The sequence below is a fragment of the Candoia aspera genome, chromosome 5 (genome assembly GCF_035149785.1).
Source record: "Candoia aspera isolate rCanAsp1 chromosome 5, rCanAsp1.hap2, whole genome shotgun sequence".
Lineage (NCBI taxonomy): Eukaryota > Metazoa > Chordata > Lepidosauria > Squamata > Boidae > Candoia > Candoia aspera.
The window spans coordinates 77203063-77227158 of NC_086157.1; the positions used below are offsets into that span (position 1 = coordinate 77203063).

At 37.1% G+C, this 24096-nt stretch overlaps 1 protein-coding gene across 2 annotated transcripts in view; it reads right to left on the bottom strand.

The window, feature by feature from the left end:
• Window positions 1–24096, bottom strand: part of EPHA6 (EPH receptor A6) — a 406991-nt gene that overhangs the window by 89880 nt on the left and 293015 nt on the right. For both annotated transcript variants that reach the window (XM_063305542.1, XM_063305541.1), the window contains 2 exons: window positions 16159–16284; window positions 1806–1867 (listed from right to left, as the gene is read on the bottom strand). In XM_063305542.1, the coding sequence (XP_063161612.1) occupies window positions 1806–1867; window positions 16159–16284 (188 nt within the window). The remainder of the gene's footprint in view (window positions 1–1805; window positions 1868–16158; window positions 16285–24096) is intronic.

Here is a 24096-nt window from a genome sequence, read left to right on the forward strand (position 1 = left end):
TGGCACTGGGAACTATTGTGTAAATGATTATTTATTTATTTATTTAATTAATTTTTATCCCGTATTTATTATTTTTATAAATAACTCAAGGTGGGGAACATACCTAATACTCCTTCCTCCTCCTATTATCTGAGAAATTCATTTAGGTGAAAAAGAAGAACCTTATTTACTTATCTTATAGCATTTCCAATTGTTTTGACATTCTGTGAGTGTTCTGCTAGGCTCAAGAACTGCCACTGCAGTGCCACAACATTTTGCATTTTGAAGATGGGTACTGGACAATACCGATGGAGGTAGTTTAATGTTTTATTTATTATATTCTTCCTCCTTTCTTCAATGAAGTCAGAAAATGCTTTCTCCTCCCCCACTTTTATTAAGGTTGGGCCTGAGGTTTGAAGGGCCCTTGAAGGACCTGTTTAGGATCTCTGATAAGACTCTCCAATTCCAGTTTAATCTCCCTTGTGTGCTTACATGATATTTATTTATTGGTGGTAGGAGAGAGATTGGGGAGCAGTGTGGCAAGCTGTACTATGTATCTGGGAGCATCACACTTTTTAAATTTCTCACAGTGCTTGGAACAAAGCTATAATGTGGGACCATTTAATTTTCTTATAATGTTCTGGAGCAATGACATGCTCAGTGTTAAGAATATAATAATGTACACTAATATTCTGGGACACTAAAATAGAAATTTGGCTCATGGACTTCAGTGCATATTCTAACAAAAAACTCCTTCAGTAAGAGGTTTTTCTGGAACCCTGGCAATTTATAAAGATGCACGTTGTTGGGGCTGGTGTCAGTAAGAAATACCTTTGGTGAGTGATTGGCCTGAAATCAGCCAGTGGACTTGGCTATGAAAAGATATGGATGTGGAAATATCTGGTCATACTTAAATATCCTGACCGCACCACATCGGTTCTCACATATTAGTTTTGACACAGTGTATAGACAGAGAAACAGATTCTAACAGTTTAGGTACAAGTGTGCTGAAAACTACTGATTATCCTAAAATAATTTCTGGCACTATGATGATAGCTGTTGTGACTTAAATTAACTAACTGGTATACAGTATTTTAGTAAGGGTCTTTTTTTAAGCATTTGTAACTAACAGGAATGGTCAGTGGAACAATTGTATCTCATGTATCTCTTTTATTATGGCAGTGTGTCTACAGTATGGCAGCACAAACTATTCTCTGCGTTACGTATGAATATATAAAAGATTGGGAATTCATCACCTGCTGTGTAAGGATGCATATCTATATTAATAGAAAAGTTTGTACAATTTTGTTTATGCTTCCTACATTTATTTACAACTGACTTTAAGTAAAATAAGATTATATCATCAAGCCACTTCAGTGTTGCTAATTCAATTTGTTTAAGTATAAGTAACCATTAATAATTATAAATCAATTACTGAACCTGTACTACACTTTTCAAGTGAAAATATTCCCACTGAGAAAACATACTTTTAAATGAATGAGTAAAATGAGCAGTTGCCATATGGCAAGGAATTCGTATTTCAGTTTATCTTTTTGTTCATACCAACGGCATTTAAAATACATTTGGCTAAATATGGAAGCAGATAGTGTATAAGGAATCAATTATATTCTTAAGTTTAAATCTTCTTTTCTTTCTGGCTATACTCTAATGTATCACTGTACCTAAGAAATTTACCTTGGGCAAAATGCTTCTCTTCAGCTAAAAATCTATGAATAACATTAGGGAAAAATTAATAGGATAAATGATTAAAAACCTTTCCTTAGAATGGATTCTTATTCAGATGTCCTGAGAAAATGATACCTCACCCGTAGAAAGGAGTCAAGGGATCCATTCTCCATGTATTCAACCACTATCATTACTGGTCTACCTGAAAAAAATACCAAAAGAATGTGTTAGGATTACAGGTATATTAAGGACTTGTTATATTTCCTGCTGTTAAGAAAAGATTAGTTGCATCACTAAGATATATTGCTCATTTCCCAATCCCTGTAGCAAAGATGCTCTACAAAATACAAAGTAGTATGTGCTCTACACAAGGCTGCCCTTGAAGACCATCCTGTAGCTTCAACTGGTTGAGAATGCAGTGGTGCAAGCAGCAATGGACATGCCTCGGTATGCCCATGGTTGCTGGTTTGCTTCTGGGTGTGATTTAAGGTGCTGATTCTTACCTATAAAGCCCTACGTGGCATAGGGCCTGGTTACTAGAGGTACCGCATGTCTCCTATAACACCTTCTTGGCTGATTTGATCCTGCAGGGTTGGTGCACTCTGGTTTCCTTTGATTAAACCATGTCATCAATCAGGATCCTGGAAGTGTGCCATCTCTGTAGCAGTGCCTGCTCACTAGAACAAGGTTTTCCCCAAGATCTGGGTGGCCCCCACTCTGCTGTGGTGTAGAAGAGCTGTGAAGGCTTGGCTCTTCACTGAGGCCTTTGGTGATGAAGAGTGAGACCACTCACTTTATTGCACTTGCCATCTTTTATCTTTATCTTTTATCTTTTATTGTAATTTCTTTGATTGTTGTGAGCTGCCCAGAGTCATTGAGAGTTGGGTGGCTGGAGTGGCAATGCAGAAGACCACTGTTATTTTGAGGAGGTGACTTATTTTGATTTTTTTCCTTCACACGAAGACACTTAGAGTTTGAGTTACACTAATGTTTAGCTGGCTTGTTTTTTATTTCTGTTTGAAATGAGGGCGGGGTGGGGGAAGAGAAAACCCTAAGATTGTTTTTGTTAAGCTTATCTGTACTGTATAGTTTCCCAGCCTCTTGGATTATGTCACAAACAGGTGCTCCAGACCCTGGGAACTATCCAGTCAAGGTTAGATCCTGCAGTCTCAGTACCATGGAAACAGGGTCATGAGGTTTTAGGGCCAGACTTTGATAAAAACCTTAGGATTGCCTTTTGAGTTTGGGAGCTTCTGCCCAGACCTGAGTGCTGGGTGCTGTGGAAATGGAGCCGCCCTGGAGTATCTCCACTGTCTTTATTAAGGGGCTCCTGACAGCCTATGGGAGATTGGGCATGAATTTGCTTGGCATGTTATGATTTTTCTTTTTTTATGTTCTGTTTAATCTGCCTAAACTATGCTTCTGTTTAAATCTGTTTGCTTAAGTTAATAATAAAGCTTAAAATCTATTTATTCACTGGTGTGCTTATTGTCTCTAGATCTAAAAGAACCAATTGTCTGGGCACCTGATCACTGCTTGGCAGAACAGTGGCATACACGTTTAATAAATTATTCTTATTACTTCGTTGTTTTATTATTTCTAAATTACATATTATTTGGTTATGACAGTGAATGAACTGAAGACGTAAACTGAGGTTTATGCTACTTTTTTGTTTTAATAACTTCAATAAAAGGTTAATATGTATAGCCCACACTCTTTATGGACACAGTTCTGTGCACTTAAAAGTCTGCTACAGGGAAGTCTATATAAGTTGTAACATTTCAGCCCTTCAGAGTAGACCATATCATAAACAGATTCCACAGGAAGACTAGGACTATACCTTACTAAGATAATAGAAAGTTGCAAGCCTGATTGTGGTTTATAATCCTTCCCTCTTGTGTACAGTGAATCAGGAAGGAGCCTGCCTGAGTTTCTTCTGAATACTATCTTGTTTCCTGGGATTTAAGGAACGTTTCAGCCTTCTTTGCTTATATAATGGTTCTTGCCCTCAAGGTCATATCTTTTATTCTCTTCATAACAATAGCCCTGCCACTAGATATAATAGTCTCAGATGGTGCATGATGGCAGTAAAGACCATGGACCAGTGCTCTACTGATAAATGATAGCATTCCCTGTAATCCACAGGTTAGTTTTCTGTCTTTAGGTAAACTAGAGAGTGATATCAAATCACCAGTGCTGAAATATGATTCAGGTAGTAGTAATCATGCATAATCTATTGGGATTATTTAATTTACTGCAGCTAGCCATAATTCTAATCAAACATATATAATGAATGCTTTTAAATATTTACTGTATTTATATGTATTTTTAAAAAATTATATACACACACATACATATGTATATCCACACAAAACTAAAAAATATATAATAAAAGTTATAATACAATAACAAAATATTTAAGGCATTAAAATTAAAAATATATTAAGATATAATTCAGGGTAAATATATTCCCAGTGAGACTAGATAGTGACTCTTCAGGGTTTCAGATCTGAGCTTTTCTCAATTCTATGTGAAGATGGCTGGGATTAATCTGAGACATTCTGTGTTCAGTTGTTCTGAATTCATGAATGGTCTCTATTCCTGAGTGACAGCTTTCATTTTAAATGAAATGTATCATTAACATTCAATGTTGAAGACAAATGCATCCACATCACTCTGGCACTAATTTTGCTTTCCTTATTTACTTGAGAAGCTTTTTACTGTTAGTGTTCAAGAATAAACTATTACTCTAATATAACATAGAAAAATGGCCCAATTTACATGCTAATCAGGGCATTCCATCAGATGTTATTTAGGTAATGCGAATAATACAAAGGTGTGTGTGTATGTGTGTGTGTGTGTGTATACATACATACATACACACACACATACACACACACACATACATACACATACACATACACACACACACAGAACTACTGTAATAAATAATCTTACATGCAAGATTGAAAAGAATATAATAAAACAACAAACCCATTTGTGGGAATGCATGTATTAGTTCTGTTTGAAATGAATGTCAGATAAGACAATAAAAAGAATAAAAAACTTGGGTACTTTCAGGGAACCATATCTACATTTTGCCTGCTATTGTTCTTTTTCATTATTTCTGTCCAGATATACAATATGGCCTGTCAGAGCCTAACAACATGGAATTTTTATGCTTCTAGCAATCTCCTACTAAATATTTTTCTGCTTTATTTGTGAACTGAAAGAGTTTTTAGGTGATTGACCAAGAAAAAACCAAAACTCAGATGTTATTTAATCCATAGAAAGACCTGTTACATTGGAATAAATGGAGGAATAATTGACAGCAGGAATCAAGATAGGTGGTGGAAGTATCTGTTGGAAAAGTCAGTAAGTAGAATTAAACAGGGAATTGATTAGGCAAGGAACTATCAGTGATATTCAATAGGCAGATATTATCAGAACCAATCACCATCATCATCATCATCATCATCATCATCCACTCTGATCACTTGTGTTCTTGGCTGCATGGAATTGGTATATAAGGCTCATATATTCCATATAATAGGCAACTCGTGGTACTTCAGACATTACTGAACTACAATTCCCAATATCTTTAGGAAGCACAGACAGTGATGAGGGATAGTAGAAACAGATGGACTGTTAAAGGTTGCATACTCCTATTATAACTATAATATCCAGTATTAGGATATGGAGGAGACAATAAGATTGGGAGAATGATGGGGTGGGAGAAAACCCACTGGGGCATTCTCTTCTAACCATCCTTCTAAGCATCTTCTAAAATACTTTAGAATTTATTTGGTCTAGAGGTATAAAGTCAATTATTTCATCTTTCTCTGCTTTCTGAGATGATTTCTTTCAGAAATAAGTAGGGGATTCTTCCAGTTTTCTCCTTGGAGCCACCTATTACACAGTGCATTTAAAAGTATCAGAACAGATTGAAGACTTTGCTAATCCTTCATTCTGTCCACTCAATGGTCAGCCAAATGCTCTGCAGAAAACCTACAAGATGGGTTTCTGATTGTACTTAACAACTAGTACCAATATGCATGGTGAAAGGTCCCCTATGCAAGCACCGAGTCATGTCTGACCCTCTGGGGGGAAACCGCTTTCACAACGTTTTCTTGGCAGACTATAGCAGGGTGGTTTGCCATTGCCTTCCCCAGTCGTCACCTTCCCCAGCAAGCTGGGTACTCATTTTACTGAACTCAGAAGGATGGAAGGCTGAGTCAACCTGAGCTGGCTACCCAAGAATCCAGCTTCCGCTGGGATCGAACTCGGGTCGTGGGTAGAGTTTTGGTTGCAATACTGCCGCCTACGACTCTGCACCACACGAGGCTTAATTAATTTCAAACAGAACCAACAGGCATACTTTTGCAAATATATAGATGCCATGATTTTCCTATACTTTCAAAAAGCAATATCATTTGCATATAAAAAATTAGGTTATCCAGCACACATACCATCATACATAATGAAGTCACATGTGACTCAAATAATTATTCAAAGCTACATGATGTAGCTTTAGGACTAAACCCAATGGGATGTAGCTTGGTGCTATATATAAATGCTCTGCTTCCTTTGGGCAAATATGGTTTAAACATAATGACATAAAATAATTTGCTGCCTGTATATTTAAGATATACATGTACCATGGAAAATTTTCTAGGAGACTTAACAGTTGGCTTGCACTTCTGATATTAACAATATGATGAACTTGTCTTATCCTTCAACAACTCCTTGTTGACATTCTAGCAGCTAAATAAAACTATAGAATAGTATTAGTAACAGACAGTTTGGTTAACTATGATTTAATGCCCCTGCTAGGGTTTGGCTGTGTATGCAAGGTACTTCTTGCCTCTCCTTATAGAAAAATAGGAAAAAGCACACATTCAAAATCAAACAAAATTTTCAGTTTTCTTATGGAGAGTAGCAGAAATTTCATTAACTGGTATCCAGGTCTGTTGTCAACTCTGTCCTAAACTTCACTTAAACAAATTCTGGTCTGGCTTTCTGAGCAGTACTAAATTCCATTAAAATATTCACTATAATTTCCCACAATACCTCAGATTACTATCCTGAGGTCACAGTGGAGAATTAAAAGAGGAATTAGGCCGAGTTTGCTACATCAACACTGAATGCTACTTCCATCAAGTAAGCTTATCGGACTATTATTTTTTGATTTGATTTGATTTATATGGCCACCTAAGTAACTCTGGGTGGCTCACAAAAAGGCTATCAATATGAAAGAAAGGGTCTGTAAGAGGATGTCTTCAAACTTGAAGCCAGCCCTGTTATGGGTCTGGGAGGTACTTGTCTTAATAAACATATTTCTGACAGCAAATAATTGTGTATTAACTATGCCACTGTACCCATTATTTAGATATTGCAATATATCACATATGGCTGTGTAAATTATATCAATAAAATAGTTATCACTTTAGCAAGGAACCCCAGCTAAGAGGCATTGCCTAGCTGACCTTGGCTGATCTTGAATACTAAGCAAGGTTGGGCCTGGTTAATTCTTTGATGAAAAATTATCAGGAAATATGAGGCTAGATGGGGAAGTAAAAAAAAAAAATTCACGAAGAAGGAATGGCAAAAGTCTTGCATGCTGCTACAAAAAAATGACTGAAATGTCCAAGAAGTTACTAGGAGATGAGCCCATCTCAAAGGAAACTTTATTCTACAGCACGAAAACATCAGAGAGAGTCTGCGGGTTGTGTTGTATGAGGCTGTCAGTGTTGGTATTTAATAGACATAGGATTTGCTTCCCTAATTAGTAACACATCAACACATAGTAGGAGATACTATCTTGAATGGAAAATAGTGAATTGGCTACAATCAAGAAAGCTGCTGAGGTCAGATAAAAACTGCTAGACCTGACTCCTCAGTAGCAGGACAAGTGTAAGTCACTTGGTCTTTGGTCTGTTTCCAAGAACTATTTAATCTTCCTTAGTCTTGAAAGGAAGGAAAGGAAAGGAAAATATGTTAATTGAAAACTGATGGGATATAGGGAATAAGAGTAAGGCAACAGTGTTACTGCCAGTTCCAGTGATCATAACTATATTTTACTGAAAGTATGCAGGGTGGATTAGGATTATATTGGTGGGCAATGTGAATACATTTAGTACTTTTTCCACATAGTTAAGAATACTAAAAAAGAACCACCAAAGCAAAGGAAGCCCTATTAAGCCATAAGATCAATCAGAAATAATGCAGTGCCTCTGTTAGGCCAATTAAAGGTCATAAATGTGTGAGCTTTTGAGATCTCTAGAAATCTTCAAGATTAGCAGTGGAGAAATAAAACATAAAATATGATTTTGAAACCATGGAACCATGGAATCTACATATAGTCATAGAAAGTAGAAGGAGACTTCAGATATTTAAATAAGATTCATTTGCTTTATGATGGTTTCAGATTGTACTTAGGGCTATACAATTGCATGGTTACATGCATAACCATGACAGCCCTGTTTTCTTTACTTTCTTCTACTCATTCAGTGAACATGAAAATATAAAGTGGCGAACTGTTCAGTAATTTGGTCGCTTTCCCCTCATTTTAAATAGTGAAGCAAGGCAGCACTTCACAGGCCATGGGGCTCCTCAATGTTTTTCCTCTGGTACAGGGTCCACCTTTTTGCATTCCTTTTGGTTTCTGGGTCTGCTGTTTTCATGGTCAGAAGAACTTGCCAGAAGGTTGCAAAAAGATATTGGCTGACACTTGGTAGGCTATGATGAGTTTTTGATCCAAAGTTTAGCTCCCAAACCAAGGAAAAGCATACCAGTCGTTATGGATGTACTGTAATTCTAGATGTGCACAACAGTCTTGTTTTAATTGCTCACTCTCTATTTTCAGGCAATGTTTTTACATAGTTAATTTTTAAAAGCCTTATAATGTGACCCTTCAAGACATCCAATTTTCCCACTGATTTTTTTATCTTCCATATCATTGTCAGTCCTTAGTCCTATTAGTAAGGACAGAAAGGCTTTCTCTTGAAAGTCTTTGGAAATTCTAATTTGCCAGGGCTTTAGATAATGTCTGAGAACTCTGATTACTACTACTAAATATCTTGGTAGGGGGAATTCCCTACTGTTTTCAGAGCTAATGAAGATCAATGAAGCAGTCTCCTTCTTGACGGCGCTTTACTGCTGCTGTAGGAAGTCAGCTCTGAGAAGGGAAATTGACTTCTCTGGATGGACCAATATTATCTGTGAGCTACTGATCATAAAAGTAAGTTTCCTACCTGTACTCAGCACTCTGTGGCAACACCATTGCCTGTTGATTAATAGTTAAGTCTTCTGTTGAAGGTAATATAAAATCTGAGCCTTTCAACAAGCTGAGCAGCATAAGAGTTTTAAAAGAAATACTCACATAGAAAAAGAGGAGGAGGTCTCACTCCTCCATATGACATGAATGACATAATCAAATAGATCACTTTCATAGCTACCAATAAGCACATCATTTTTATATTGGATATTAATAATGAGGCCTTGTTTGTCAGTATAATTTTATGCATTTTAACAAATACTTTATTGATGTACAGAGGGAACTAAAAATAGATTGTGACTTGTCTAATAGCTATCATACAGAACAACCTTCACTCTTGACTTGTATGAAGAGCCAGATGATCTATATACCTTAATACATTTTCGGTCAAACCATTTTCAATCATTTTCAGTTGGCAGGAACCTCCAGAGCAGGAGTTCCATAAGATGGCAGGCAGTTGTTGTTTCTGATATTAATATTCTGAATAGAAATGTGATACTTAGCTTATCTGGGTAACACAGTGGGAATTAATAATAATAGGCCTTGATCTATGGATTCAATTATAGATGTCAAGCTGGAGAATGGGGGGTGGGTAGGGGTGGTATAATTAAAGCACTGCAGAGCTTTGGAGAACAACCATTGGCTCCTGATCTTGACTTCTTATAGGTCTTGTTTGACCTCCAGGAAACAGAGGAGCGCTCATCCTGTGTGCAAAGGCCTTGTGCTGGTAATGATAGTTATATCTGTGATTCCTTCAAAAAGATAATAATCTCACTTTGAAGAGAAAGTCTAAACATGGTTCAGAAACAGATTGTACTGTATTTGTTCTGTTTTGTTCAATAACATTACTTGTGTATGAAATTAAATGGTGTGCTATTTCATTCGAATGGTGGGTGAAACACACTGTCTAGGTCTGAATTCACTTCACTGTAGCTAGCGAGGCAGTAATTCTTGGAAGCTGCCAAGAACAGGGCAATTAGACCTTTCTATTGTGGGAGTTAAATCCCACATTTTAAGAAAGTGTCTTTCTTACAGCTGGAAAATAACTTTCTTGGTCTCTGCCTCATCTTTGCCAACAGTGCTACCTGCAGCCCCTTATCCAGTTCTGACATCATGTATATGAGTGGCCTGTTCTCCTTTCAAACTTACATTTCCAGTCTACAACAATCCGCACTGCAGCTAGAACTGACATGTTATTTCCCAGTCTTTCTACTTCTTGCTTCCTCACTCCTCTTTCTTCCAGTTCTCGAATAAGACGACACTTGTTTTCATTCTCCATTCCGTTGCTTGGAAATTATAAAACTTGATTATATTTACAGAATAATTGTCATGATCGCCGGTGCGATGTTGGCGACATTGCACCGGCTTGCATGACAAAGCACGGAGGCATACTAATGACTGGAGAGGGATGGGCGATAAAACAGGACAAAGACAGTAATGGGTCTAGGAGATCTACAAGCCCTCATCACCCGGTAATCGGCAATTAACACCATTAGCAAGGAGAAGATTGGGGCGAAGATTGGAAGGTGGCGTCCAGATGCTTTCGAGGAATTCCGAAGCCTAATCGCCTGGTAATGAGCCATTATGCCGCAGAAAGAAAGACGGAGCAATGCCCGAGGTGATTGGGGATGGACGACCTCTCACCTAGCAAAGCATGGATGGCCGGTCACCCCGTGGAACTCGTGGGGCACGCCCAGGTAATGTGGGGGGGGGGAGCGCTAATTGGCGCGAAGCTATTTAACTCTACTCTTGGGCGCTTCTCTCACTCTCAGCTTTCTACTGGTGTGCACTCTATTCTGAATAAAAGCCAGAACTTAACTCTGCTTATAGTCTGGGTCTTTTATTTAGCTTAGGCATTCCTCACAATAATGAATCCACATAGTGCTACACTTACAGAGGTAACAAAGAATCCTTCATGTTAAATAATCACATACCTGACTACAAATTATTTCTTATGAAATAGTCCTTGATTCACTTACGCACATGCAAATGTACTGCATATAAAGCAAGGAATGCAGCAACAAAACCATTGCATTCTCTATACTTCTTGAACTGAATGAATATGGCAACTTCTATATGAGGACTCTTGCTAATTGGAAAACAGCAACCAATTTGTAGAATTGCATGAGGTTGGTTGATTCTGAGAGCCAAGTCATTTTTCTGACTGCTGAAGTTAATTTGACATCAGAGATAGCTGGTGTTTTCTTTGCAACACCACAGCTTGGCTGAACTCATGGGCTGTCCAATTCCCCATTTGAAGGAACATTTGCGTTTCTCCACTAGTAGCAGCCCTGGAAGGTTTTTCAAGAGGAAAGATGCTTTGATGCCTTTGCAGTTACTCTTCCAAGAAACTGTTTGCATTATTATTATTATTATTATTTTTCTTTTGTATACAGCCCAACAAATGAATAGAGCCTGAAGTAAAGATAACTTACTTCATAAGAATAAAGGAAAGGCAGGTACAAGCAATTTATTTATTTCACTTTTGTATGGAATAAATGAGAAGACATTTTTTGCTTCCCTAGACAGCGTGAAACAGGGCAATCCTTTTTTTCTTTTAATTCTCATGTGATATTAGTGACAATGAGGAAACTGTTTTCAGTTACTGTCAGCGTAAGCAATGACAGTACAGGTAGTCCTCACTTAACAATGGTAATTGGGACCAAACTGTCCATTGCTAAGCGATGCGGTCGTAAAGTGCAACATCATGTGACCATGCTGCTTTGCGACGGAAAATCTATCTATATCATCTCTATCTATCTATCTTATATAAAATATAAAATATAAAATTTGGGGCAAAATTCAAAGTGTAAAGAAATTAATTCACAAAAGGTAACTGAATTATGACTGATTTTGCTTGTGATAAAGGGGAAAAGGGAAGTTAATACTGATATCCCAGAAAAATATTTCCGAGTAGGGTTTTCATTTTAGTTTTTATTATACACAGGAGGTCAGAAACCTACAGTATGTTAGCTTTTTTTAAAGTTAACTTCAGTGGTAAGTGAATTATTCTTTTAAAAATGCAATGCACCAAACACTTAAGCAAGTTTTAATTCAGTTTTATTTATTTATTTATTTTTTTAAAATGTCCCTTAAGTGCAAATTTGCAGGATTCTAATAATTGGGTTTTCGGCCTCATTCTAAATTTATAATAGGGATTTGAATGGGAACTTGTACTGGGCTTGGTATTTTAGAATATACATAATATACTATCCCTCCCTAAGTGATAGAAACATGAAAAAAAATGCTACATGTTCCCACCAGGTAACCCAGGAAGCAGTCAAATGGAAATTACTTTGAGGATGCTGCTGAAGGGCTTCTTTCTAGCCCATTTACTGTAAAATACTTCCTCCAAGTATTTCAAGTATTGGATTACATACAACTCCATACAACTTTTTGCACAGTATTTTCAATGTTTGTAGCATGACTTAACCAGAACTTAACTATTTTAGAATATAAGAGTTCTCTGTGGGATCTTAGTATGTTAGTATTTTTTAAAAATATTTTTACAGTGAACAATTACATTTCAATAGAACTGATAAATATTTTACCTAGGGAATCTGGCAATGTTGCACCAATTTTATTATTAACTCACCACAACTAGGACTATTTGTTTTCCCTTACCTTATAAAATAATTAAAACGAGATACTTGAATTTTATAAAAACCTCATGTGAACAAAATACACTGTGCTTAGCATGAAGATGCTCCTGTAAGTCGCCTCATAGAAACAGTTTTGATACTGAGCAACATTAAACATATGGCAACAATGAAAACAAAGCCAGTTCTGACACAGAAACTACATCAGAATCACATGTAATCAAAACCATTAATTTTATCAGGATATTGCCAAGAGCTCATTGACATCTCATCCTGGGCTTCACATGGTATTGCCCAGAATTTGGCTATATTGTGTATAATGCTTGGGTGCCCATTATGAAGGCAACATAGTAATTGTCTGGACAACCTGGCAGAAAGGTGAGATACATTGACTCTGCATGATCCCAAAAAACTCACAATAAAATAAAACACAGGTAGCTGTTTTCACTCTGCTTGCCAGGTATGGATACATTTGTTCCCCATAGGGAATCTTACTAACTGGCCCTCCAATAAGGTAGATGACAAGAAATTAAAACAGGCTTGAGAGAAGATTCTGTGATAAGTAGGCATTTCCAAAGTAGAGAGTTAGCCAATTTCAATATGTAGCATATTTTGCATATCGCCTCCTAGTGACTAACCTGCCTTCCCATATGTGGCCTCTGAGATAGCAGGCATGAAGACTTACAACATAAGGACTCTAAATTTGAAATGTTAACATGGGAAAAACATGAGACAGAATTAGACAAAAGTTTTTCCTGATGTTTCTATGGCAAGACAGGAGTTTATTGAAGCCCTACTTGGGAAATATCAATGAAAATAAACAGGATTTTGAGTTTTTAAAATCCATTTTTATATATATATATATATATATATATATATATATATATATATATATTGTTCAAACTTCTATTACCTCCCATCTCCCCTACAGCACAAGTGGGATATTCTGCCTTCTACTACATATATCTGTGTGCTTGCTAATCTGCTCCATAAAACTAATAGACAAACCAAAGCAGATTTTTCAGGATGCTGCTGACAATGGAGAAAGAAGGAATCACATTGTACAACTAGAAATCTATTATAATATACTGAATGTGCTGTTTTGGTATGCTACAAGTAAGTGAAGTCCCACTTTAGTGGGTCTACCCTAAATATGACTAAAAGATGGACAAACTAATTATTAGTCTTTTCTGAACTTTGAATCACTGTTCTTAACTGTTTCCATGGTACTGCAGAAAAAATAGAAATTAAGAACAAAATTCCAAATATTTTAGCCTCAAATTAAATTTAGCTAACTATTTCAGTGATTCTAACAGTTCCAAAGAAAGGAAACCAAAAAGTTTGTAATTTGTGCTAGGATGTCAATGAAAATCAAATCACAAAACAATATATAGAAAGGTGAACAATGCAACAGGAAAGGGAAGGTTGAGAAAGTTATATATGGGTAGAATTGGTGAGATCCTAAAAAAAGAAAGGGGAGAAATTTAAAGGACAAGAGGTAATACATGAACTGGTATATGGATGTGGTAGAAGCAAGGATGGTTTGCAAGTACAGACAGGCATGAAGAAGTATTGTCTAATGAAACTTATGGTATAAACCAGGTTTAATTCTTTTTTCCTTTTTACCCCCAATGTCATCTATTTAATTGGTTTGGTTTACTATTTTATACTCCTTTTCTGCTCTTTGCAAAACATTGCTTAGCCCAAAGAGAATGGCATGGTGGCTTTGTATGCATGCATGGCACTTTTAGGTGACACTTGAATGAATTATCACTGTTTTCTGCAAGAGCACTACATTTCTTTTCAGTTGTTAGAAGGGAAAGAGATGTTTCTGTTTAGGAGAATAAACTGGTTGTCATATTAGCACAGCTGACAGTCCCTCTTTGCAAGGAAGCATCCTTCTCTATACAAGAGAAGGATGCAACATTTTTAGGTCTTTGAAAGATGTGCCAGGGGAATTTTCAAAAGTTGGTAGGACTAGAACCAATAAATAGACATGGACAGATAAAGAACTAAATTTGATTCAATGTAATGTTATTAATATTAAATTTAATTACTACTTGTATATTTAATAATTTTACAGCAGCAAGTTTTGGAGAAAGACTGCATATTGTCCAGGGATCTCAGGTTGTGAACCTCTGCCATATTACCAGATATGCCCAGGAAAATTATTTGCACTTAGCTCAGATTTAGATGGCCAACCTGTGGGTGCAAATAAGTGGCCATGCTCTTAGTGATTCAGCATGAAGGCATTTGATTTAAAAAGGTATGTTGGCTTGCCTTCCATTTGGTGTAGTGGCTGAAGGCACCAGGCTAGAAACCAGGAGACCATGAGTTCTAGTCCTACCATGAGTTCTAGTCCTACCATAGGCACATATGCCAGTTAGGTGAATCTGGGCCAGTCACTTTCAATCAACACTAGGAAGAAGACACTAGCAAATCACTTCCAAAAAGGCTTGCCTCGACAATTAAATCAACTTGCCAGGTAGTTGCCAGGAGGCAAGATTGACTTTAAGGTATTAAAGAAAAAATCTTGTATTATTATCTGGACCTACAAATAAATAATTTTATTTGGGGATGTGCATTTATTAATATAACATACTGTTCTGAATTGTAATTACGAAATACAACTGCCAGGAAAGGGTTAATGATGTTAAGTTTAAATGGCATATGAGAGTAGTGAGAATAAACAGACCTTATCAAGAACATCTTTATATTTCATTACCATATTGTTCTTGAATTTTGGAAAGAAAAATTGGTCTATTATGATAGCCATTGAATAATTGTTCATCTAGTATTTGTTAATTCACTCTAATCATAATTGCCAGCTTATACTGCATAAACACATATACTAAAGAAAAAAGAAAGATCTCCTAGATATACAGTACAAGGAAATCTACCTTCCTTTTAAATTTTTTTAAAATTATTTATTAAACAAATGTATATGGTCACCCAACTCACACATAGTGACTCTATTATTTATTTTCTGTTATAAAGTAACACAATACCCTTTTCATATACATTAATATGCAATGATTTGAAGGACTCTATTTCTTAAGGTAGTAAATAAACCCAATCACTATAGATAATATTTTATAGAGCCATTGCAGAAGAAGATGCAGGTGATTGAAAGGTATGGAGGTAGAAGCAATGTTTGTGCCATTGGGTGCTCAGGAAAACCTTTCAAAAATTGAATTCAAAGTGCTGCACAGCTCTAGTATTTCATACTTAGATGAATCCCAAAATGCTACTTTTATACAGTCATATTACAAAGACTAATGAAAAACCTTAAACCATTATAACCAGTGATGTCACAATGCTATGTTACAATTTATGTAGATGGGTCTCTAGCTTTCTACCCAGTAACTTTTTTTTTGCTGGATCATTTTAATTGATTTAAAACAAAATACTGCCTTTCTTTAATTTTGTAATGCTTATTTGGATTTTATGTACTTATAATAAAGCTGTTTTTACTCACTTTGATTTAGAACTCAGTGTATATTTGTCTAATCTGTAACAAAAGTAACATGCCAAATGTCTGTGCAAAAAAAAAAGAATATTTGTCAATGACCCCATATATCTTAATGGGTGCTTTGAAGATTTACATTGAATACCTACCAGAGAAGATCCTGGAGGGTAAAGATCCTCCCCCTGACAAAGGATGTGGGACTGCAATGTTATTTAAAAATCCTTCCCTCAGGAATCTTGGGCAAAGAGACTGCACCCCAATGGTCGGGAAGGGTCCTTATAAAAGATAAAAATTGTCATTAATTATAGGCAGTGATTTTGGTTGCTGAAAAGAAGTTGTTGGTTTCTAATTGAGACAGACCATGAAAATATTAAATAGTTTAAATATTAATTTACAACCAGTTGTGGTCAACCAAAAAAATCTGGTAAGTCAAAAAATCAGCTCATGCCAGACAAACACAGAAATATTACTCTAAGGATTAAGTTTCATTCTGGTGCCATGGTACACATTTCAAATGAGCAAAATGTGAGATTTGGAGAATCTTTGTTAATTTGGTTAGCTGTATTTTTTTTTTTGTAATTTTTTATATTATTTTCTATTTTCTATTTTTTCTATTTTTTTTTCTGTAAAATTTATTAAGATAAATTAAACAAGGAAAAAAAATATAATGCTAGACAAGAAACCATGGTTTACCAATCATACTAGCTCTGCTCACAAATTTTAGGCCAAAGAAATACATTTTACTTTGGTGCAATGTATGAATTCAGTATTGTAGATGTCATTCATTGAAACCTCTCCCATGTTTACCATCTTTTTTCTTACAGGTAAATCTGTTAAAGAGGGAAAGTCAGAACATTTTCAATGAGCAAAATGATATTTACACTTGCAAATTGCAAACTACATTTTCAATTTGGTTTAATATGCTGATTTGTAATGAATACTTGAACCACTCTTTGGATATTATGAGAAACCAGGAAATCTTATCATTGGTCCATCGTACTGCAATAGGTTGGAAGAATGGTAATCAGAGAAGCAGTCCCTAGTTTACAGTTTCTGTAAACAAGGAAGTATTAATGAGGTCTGCTAGTGAAAAATGGGATATAGTTTTGTACAGAGTTGAAAAGCCACAGATAGTAAACCACGAAAGTAATCTTTGCCTGACTATCTGGCTTTGATAACAGAAATATAGAAAGCAATAAGTATGTATGCATTTATTTGGATTTAGTTATTACTATCAGTCACAGGGGCTTAGGAATTCCCAAATGTTTTGGGCTAATTGTACATTTGGAATTTTGGAAATATGATATAGGTATTCTCACAAAATGTTTGTCATGATGTGTCAGGCAAATTACCATTATCATGAATGGATCACCATTTGGTTGTTCACATCTGACCTCTGTGAGGAAACTGGATGTGTTAGAAAGGTGTGTCTGAAAAGGGTATTGGGTCCAACTGGTTTCCTACTATTAATTCTGTAAATTCCCTGACTGATATCTGAAATAAGAACTTCCTAGAGAAGTCAACACAATTGCTTCGCAACACCTTCAGAGCAGATCAGCTGGGCAGATGGGTGGCTAGAACACAGGCAGACTAAATTCAAATATAGTAAGACACTGCATAAAGTTTATTTGAAGGCTCTTTCAGTAATAATTTGAGCAAAAAGTAGTTTTTTCTTTCTTCCTGTACATATTACAGGAAGAAACTGCAAGCTCACAGCCTTCTTATTGTGAGGGGTTTAACTCTGCACTTCCACCTCCCAGAGTTCGATTGCAAAACCGTCAGATGCTTGTTGTTATGCTTTTAATGAGGTGTGTTTTTTTTTGCAGATAAAATCTCTCACATTTGGTTCAGTCTGGATGCCACAGGTGATGGAGAGTTAATTATAGGAGGATTTGGTGACTCCTTTTGTATAATTAGGCTGAATCAATTGCAGTTTGTGACTTCCAAAGATATAGACAGGTTTGGAGCAGTAAATTCTACCATTTGTCCATTAGATCTTTACCCAATTTTGTTTGTAACTTCTGGCTGGCAGGTTATTAGAGATACCTTAATTCCCCTGATTGTCTGATTTATATTTAGTAATGGGTTGAAAGAGGGATAATAAATTGAAACTGAATCTAGACATGTCAGAGGTATTCATTGTGAGTGGTTGCATTCCAGAGAAGTGGTAGACATTCCTCTTCTGAATTGGGTTACACTCTCCTAGAAGGAACAGATGCTCACTTGGGACTGTTTCTAGATCCAGCTGTCTTTGTGGTTGTAACAGTCAGGAGTACCTTTTATCAGCTTTTATCAACTTATCTCCAGATCTGAGCCTTGGCTAGATGCACCAGTCCAGCCTTGTCTAGCCTCTGCATTCCAGCCTAGTCCAACCTGCGTGCCTGTTCACAGACTTGTGCCTCAAGCCTCCTCTTTGCCATGCACTCTAGCTTCACTGAGTTTTGCAGCTTCTGTAAGAGAATTAGCTGAGTTCTGCCTCACTGTTTTGCCACAATCTGAACGTGCAGCCTTGCCAGGGTGTCCTTTACTGCCTGGGTGGACTTGATTGTATTGCATTGCTTAATCTATTACAAGGACTTTTTGCTGTTGTAAATAGTTCTTGTAAATAAAGAATTTAATAGTAATTCTGCCTGGCCATCTCAGTCTGAACAGGACATGGCCTTTGAAATTTCATTAGAGTATATTTCTGGAGAATTTGAACTCCAGACCCATTGCTCTTAATTCCTTCCACACCCACACCCCTGACCTGTTTTGGTTCTTTGTTCAGCCTAACCCTTTGCCTATAGACTTCCATTCATTTTCGCCATGCTTTTTCCTCCTGGCAGTTATGGGTGGATGAGATGAATTCACATCCTTGTCCTTTCCACAAGGAGGGAAACCACAGAAGAACTTTCATCCCTAGGAAAACAGAAGGCACCTACATTCAGTTTAAACACGTTCCTTTTTATGGGTTAAGCGTCCACCCTACTTTATGAGTTTTCTAAGCCAAAGTCAGTCTCTGTGAGCAGAGTACTGTGTTCTCCCATAAACCGAAAACCTCGTGGCTGTTGCTTACTTGGTGGAATTCGTTCAATCCTGTGTAAGACTGAACCTGCTTTGGACTGGATCTAACATGCTAGAGATTAGTTGACAGGGTCAGTTGATCCCTTTTTGGTGTAAACTTATTAGCCTTCATTGATCAAGTTTAGTAGGAGTGTTGTGGGACTAAGTTGTTGTCTTTCCTGAGAGTGCTGGCGAGGCTTCACCAAGTAATTTCCAGTTATCTCTTTGACTATTCTAAAGAATTTGGTATAGAAAACCAAGGGGTAATTCGAAGGAATATATAGGGCTACCATTTCTGGGCTGCAAATATATAGACAGCGACCAGATGGCAGCACAGAATACAGAAAATATAGAGATACAGATATGATAGCCCTAAGGAAGATGTGAAAGATGAACCCACTGCAGCTGTATGTGTATGCATTTATAAGGAGAGAGACTATAACTGCACTTGCTCATATCACATCAGAAGAACAGTATAGTCCATTTCCACCTTACGTGACACCTCTCTGTGCCAGCCATGTTAACTAGGGTAAAATAATTAGTGCATGAATAATGGGGAGAAGGGGCTTTGGATCCTTTTCCTTTGCTATATAACCTTTAGCCATTGCTTTTAGAAGGCTCAAGGATAAATTTTATTAAGTAGAGATTTGCTTCCAGCTGAGAGTAGACAATATGGCACTATCTGAAATCAATCATCTGACTCATTAAATGGCAGTTTCCTAAGTTCCTGGGAACTCTTTGTTTGCCAACAGAATGTTTGTATTTAGTTGCTCAATTGCTAGCTTCACAGGCAATAGAATATAAATATTTCACATTTAATGGCATTGGAATCCATTGGTAGCAGACTGAATGTTATACTACTTTCTTTTTTGTTGTAGATGTCAGGAACTGTGCTGTTTCATCTACCACTACCTGTAGTCATCCTTATCAAAATGTATTAGAGAATGATCCCCATTGAGCCCAACAGAATATATTTGTGAATAAACAGCCACGTTCTACTTTCAGTGCTGAAACGTTAGATAAAGCAACCAGAAATTAGGGAAATGAAGAAGGTGCCATATTATGGTTGTAAACAAACAAACAAACCTGTAATATTAATGGATCATTATATTAACGGTAGCAAATAAAGGGATAATAAATTGTATGGTTTCCTTCTTAATATAAATGGGCATATGGTGCAGGGCTTTCACAGCTATGAAATTCCTCTCAGGTGGAATTATGATTGAACAAATGTCAACTTTCAGGGCAGGAATGAACAAAATATGACCCTTTTCACATCTTACAGTGTTATGAAGCATGGCAGCAGCTTATGAGACAACTTGTAACTATACTCAAATATCAGGAAAAGCCCTACTTATCAGCCTTATGTTTTTTGAGGAACTTAAGAAATTCACCTAAAATGACTGCCCAAGCTTACTTTAGAAACCACTAGGTGCAGAGTGTACTTTCAGCTGATGTTTACTTCCAGTCAGGGGTGGTGGTGGTGGAGAGGAAATATAAAGTACTTTGCCAGGAAATTTAATAACACGTTTTGCTTCCTCTGGCTTGTGCTTCCATTATTTTCAGGCAGAACTGCATGTTTGTTCCTCAGAGACAGCCAACACCTGCCTCTCATTATAATCAGGAAAGAAACAGTTTCCTTCATCTTCATGAGATGCAATTTTGCAGTGATTAACAGAAATGCAAAAAAAAAAAAAAGTCCCAAGAAGAAAATTCAGCTAAAATATGATTCATTTATATATTCCAAAGTTTACTCAGGCACAGTGACAGAAAAGTAATGTTAGCTCTATGTAAATTTAGAAACATATAAATGGATGATGAATTGCTGAACTTCCTTGCCTAAGCACTAGCATTCTCTTGTACAGTATCTGCTTCAATTCACTCATTCAGTGTGATGCATTAATACCTTTGAAGGAACAAAACTCGATCTGATTTTATATAAACAGGCCTTTATCATGTTTAACAAATCTGTTCAGGGCCATACTACATATTAGTGCATTTAGTAATAGCTTGGAAATGTTTAGATGACAAAAAAAAAAAAAAAGCATAAGCAGGAAATTTGGTTTTTCAACCTTCCCTCGCACCACCCCAACTGTTCCCAACTTAAAACTGTAGTTTCCCCTATTTTCTTTTACCAAAAAATTGACCCTACTCCACAAACGTTTCTTGCAATATGTGACTTCCTTCCTTTTTATCTAGGTCAGGATCCAAGCTGATCTTAATAAATGTAGTCATTTCACCTCTTATTTCATTATGCTTCCTTACTGTATAAATGAACAACACATAAGGGAGTGTCATGAATCAGAAAGAAAGAGAAAGGGTTAAGCTTTCCTTCCTCCTACTGCTTCTACATTCCTACATTTCTACACAACGCATGCTCTGCAGTTAGAAACATAGTTTGAGACTTGGGTATAGTTTATAGCCAAAATATAGATAAGGCTGCTATGCTGACTCACTGTGCAGAGGGGGAGGTGTTCCTGGGAGGGATGAACAAAGAACATGGGGAGCATATACCAAGACTATATATTCCCAGGAGGGTCGCCCAAGACTTGACACTCATCTCAGCTACCCAGATAAAACAAGAAGCAGCAGCAGCAATACAGGAAGATGCTGGAGGTGAATGATCATTTTACTGACAACAACTAAGGCTGTGTGGGAGAAGGCAAAGGTAAACCACTCCTGTATTTTATCAAGAGAACCACTTGGTGAACAAGATAAAGTGAGTGAATACAGTGCCAGATTATGGGCCCCTTAGGTCACATGGCACTCAACTTGCTACTGTGGAAGAGCTGAGGATCTTTCCGAGTACTATAGGTGTTTATGATGCAGCTAGGTTCAGCTTTTAGGACTTCTAATTGCTGATGTTGCCATGTGAAAAGAAAAGAAAAAAGAAAGAAAATCCAAAGCTGAAAGACAGAGTTACAGTGGGAATTTGAAACATAAGAAGCATGAACATGGGAAATCTCAGCACAGTGAAAGATGAAATGAATCAACTACACACTCACATCTTAGGCATCAGCAAATTGAAATGGACTGGGACTGCACACTTGCAATTAGAAGATCTGTTTACTACTCAGCCCATGGAAAATGAACAATGTTGCTTTTATAGTCAGAAAAGATATAACTACTTGGGTACAATGCAGTCAGTGACTAAGTCATATCAGTTAGATTTTGTGGAGCATCTTTTAATGCGATGGTTATTCAAGTTTAAGTCCCAGCCTGTGATGCAGAAGAAGAGGAAGCTGATGATTTCCAAGCTCAAGTTCAATCTGAAATCAACAGAACATGCAAGCAAGATGTGCTGCTTGTGGTTGGAGACTTGGATGTTAAAGTTGTAAATAGAAGGAAAATGTAATTGGGCTGTACTGTACAGCCTGGGAAACAGAAATGAAGCAGGTTCTGCCAATCTACTGTTTCTTCATTACTAACACATCCTTCAAACAACCAAAATGACACTCAGATACATTGGCATCATCAGATGGAGCACACTGAAATCAAATTGACTACATTATTGGTAGAAGGAAGTTGAAGAGTTAAGTTACAGCAGCAAAGAGATGGCCAGAGGCTGATAGTGAAACAGATCACAAACTAGTTTCAAACTGAAGTGGAAGAAGAGAGCCAACCAGTTTCTGTGACATGATCTTGAGCATATGTTCATCATTCTCAAGTTGAACATCAGGAATAATTTTGAAGCCCTGAACTTCACTGATAGGTAACCAGAGGAACGTTGAAATATAATCAAACAAGTTGTAAAGGAAGAATGTGAAAAAAGGCTGCCAAAGACCAAGAAATGGAAGAAAACAGACTGGATATCAGAACACAGTGCAAATTGCCAAGAAGGGAGGGGAGGCAAAGCCAAAACAAACAAAGCTCGCAGGAACTTAACAAAGAATTTCAATATGCTGTTAGAAGAGACAAGAAGGAGCATTACAATGACATCTGCAAAGACATTAAAGACAGAAACAGTAACAGAAAGTTTTCCAAAAGATCTCCAAACTCAGGAGATTTCAACCTGAAACTGGTATGCTAATGGGCACCAGTGAACTGATAGTAACTAATTCAAAGAAGATAAGACAAATATAGGAGGAGTATACTGAAATTCTGTACAGCAGAAATGTCAACATCCAAGATATTTAGAAGATATTCCTTATATACAATAATACCTAGTACTAGAAGATAAAGTTAGATCAGCATTCCAGTCATTACCAAGTCAGAAGGCTATAAGAATTAATGGAATACTGTTTGCTTCCTGGACTGTGTGTCCACAGTCAAATGTGTTTGCATAATGGCCACTCCACTGCCTGCCATTGCTCAGTGCTGTCTGGCTGCCAAGGTCTGGCTAACACCAGCCTGCACCCATGCTGCAGCCTCACTCCCCTGGTCATACCTCTCCCTCATACCTGTTAACTGCAGTCACAGTTAGTGATTGCAAGGAGAATCTGGGCAGCAGGGTGCCATGGTCTCCTGGACATTGTCTGGGCTAAGAGAGCCCTGGTACTAGTGAGCCTAGCAACAGCTTTTGGCAAAGTCCCTCATCAAAACAAAAGTACCATGAGTAAGCTGTGAGTTAAGACCACAGTCTCTCATGATAGATGACTGGCAGAAAGATCAGAAACAGAGAGACACACTACGATATAATTTCTATAAATAGGTGAATTCTCATGGTGGTTGTTTTTTTGTTCTGTATTCTTTTTGAAGCTGAAAAAGAGGCAATTGCTTCAGCAGTTGTACTGATATATGGGAATGACCTTGGGAGACAGGACAAAGACCTGCAGCCCAGGCCACAGTCTGATAAGAGGCAACTCAGTCCACAGGTGGGGGAAAAGCATGGCAAGCATTTCAGATGGAACCCTCCTTAGTTTTCCAGAGACTAAAAGGAGAGGAGAGGAGAGATACTTTGTGTCTTGCATGATTCTGTCAGATTAGTTCATCTGGATGTGTTTCTTGTCTGGACTACCTCACAAGGCTGACAGCAGTTCTGCAAAAGTGTAGAGGACAGAAAGCAAGAAAAAGAGCACATCAGAAATAGGCGTCACCATCTCTAT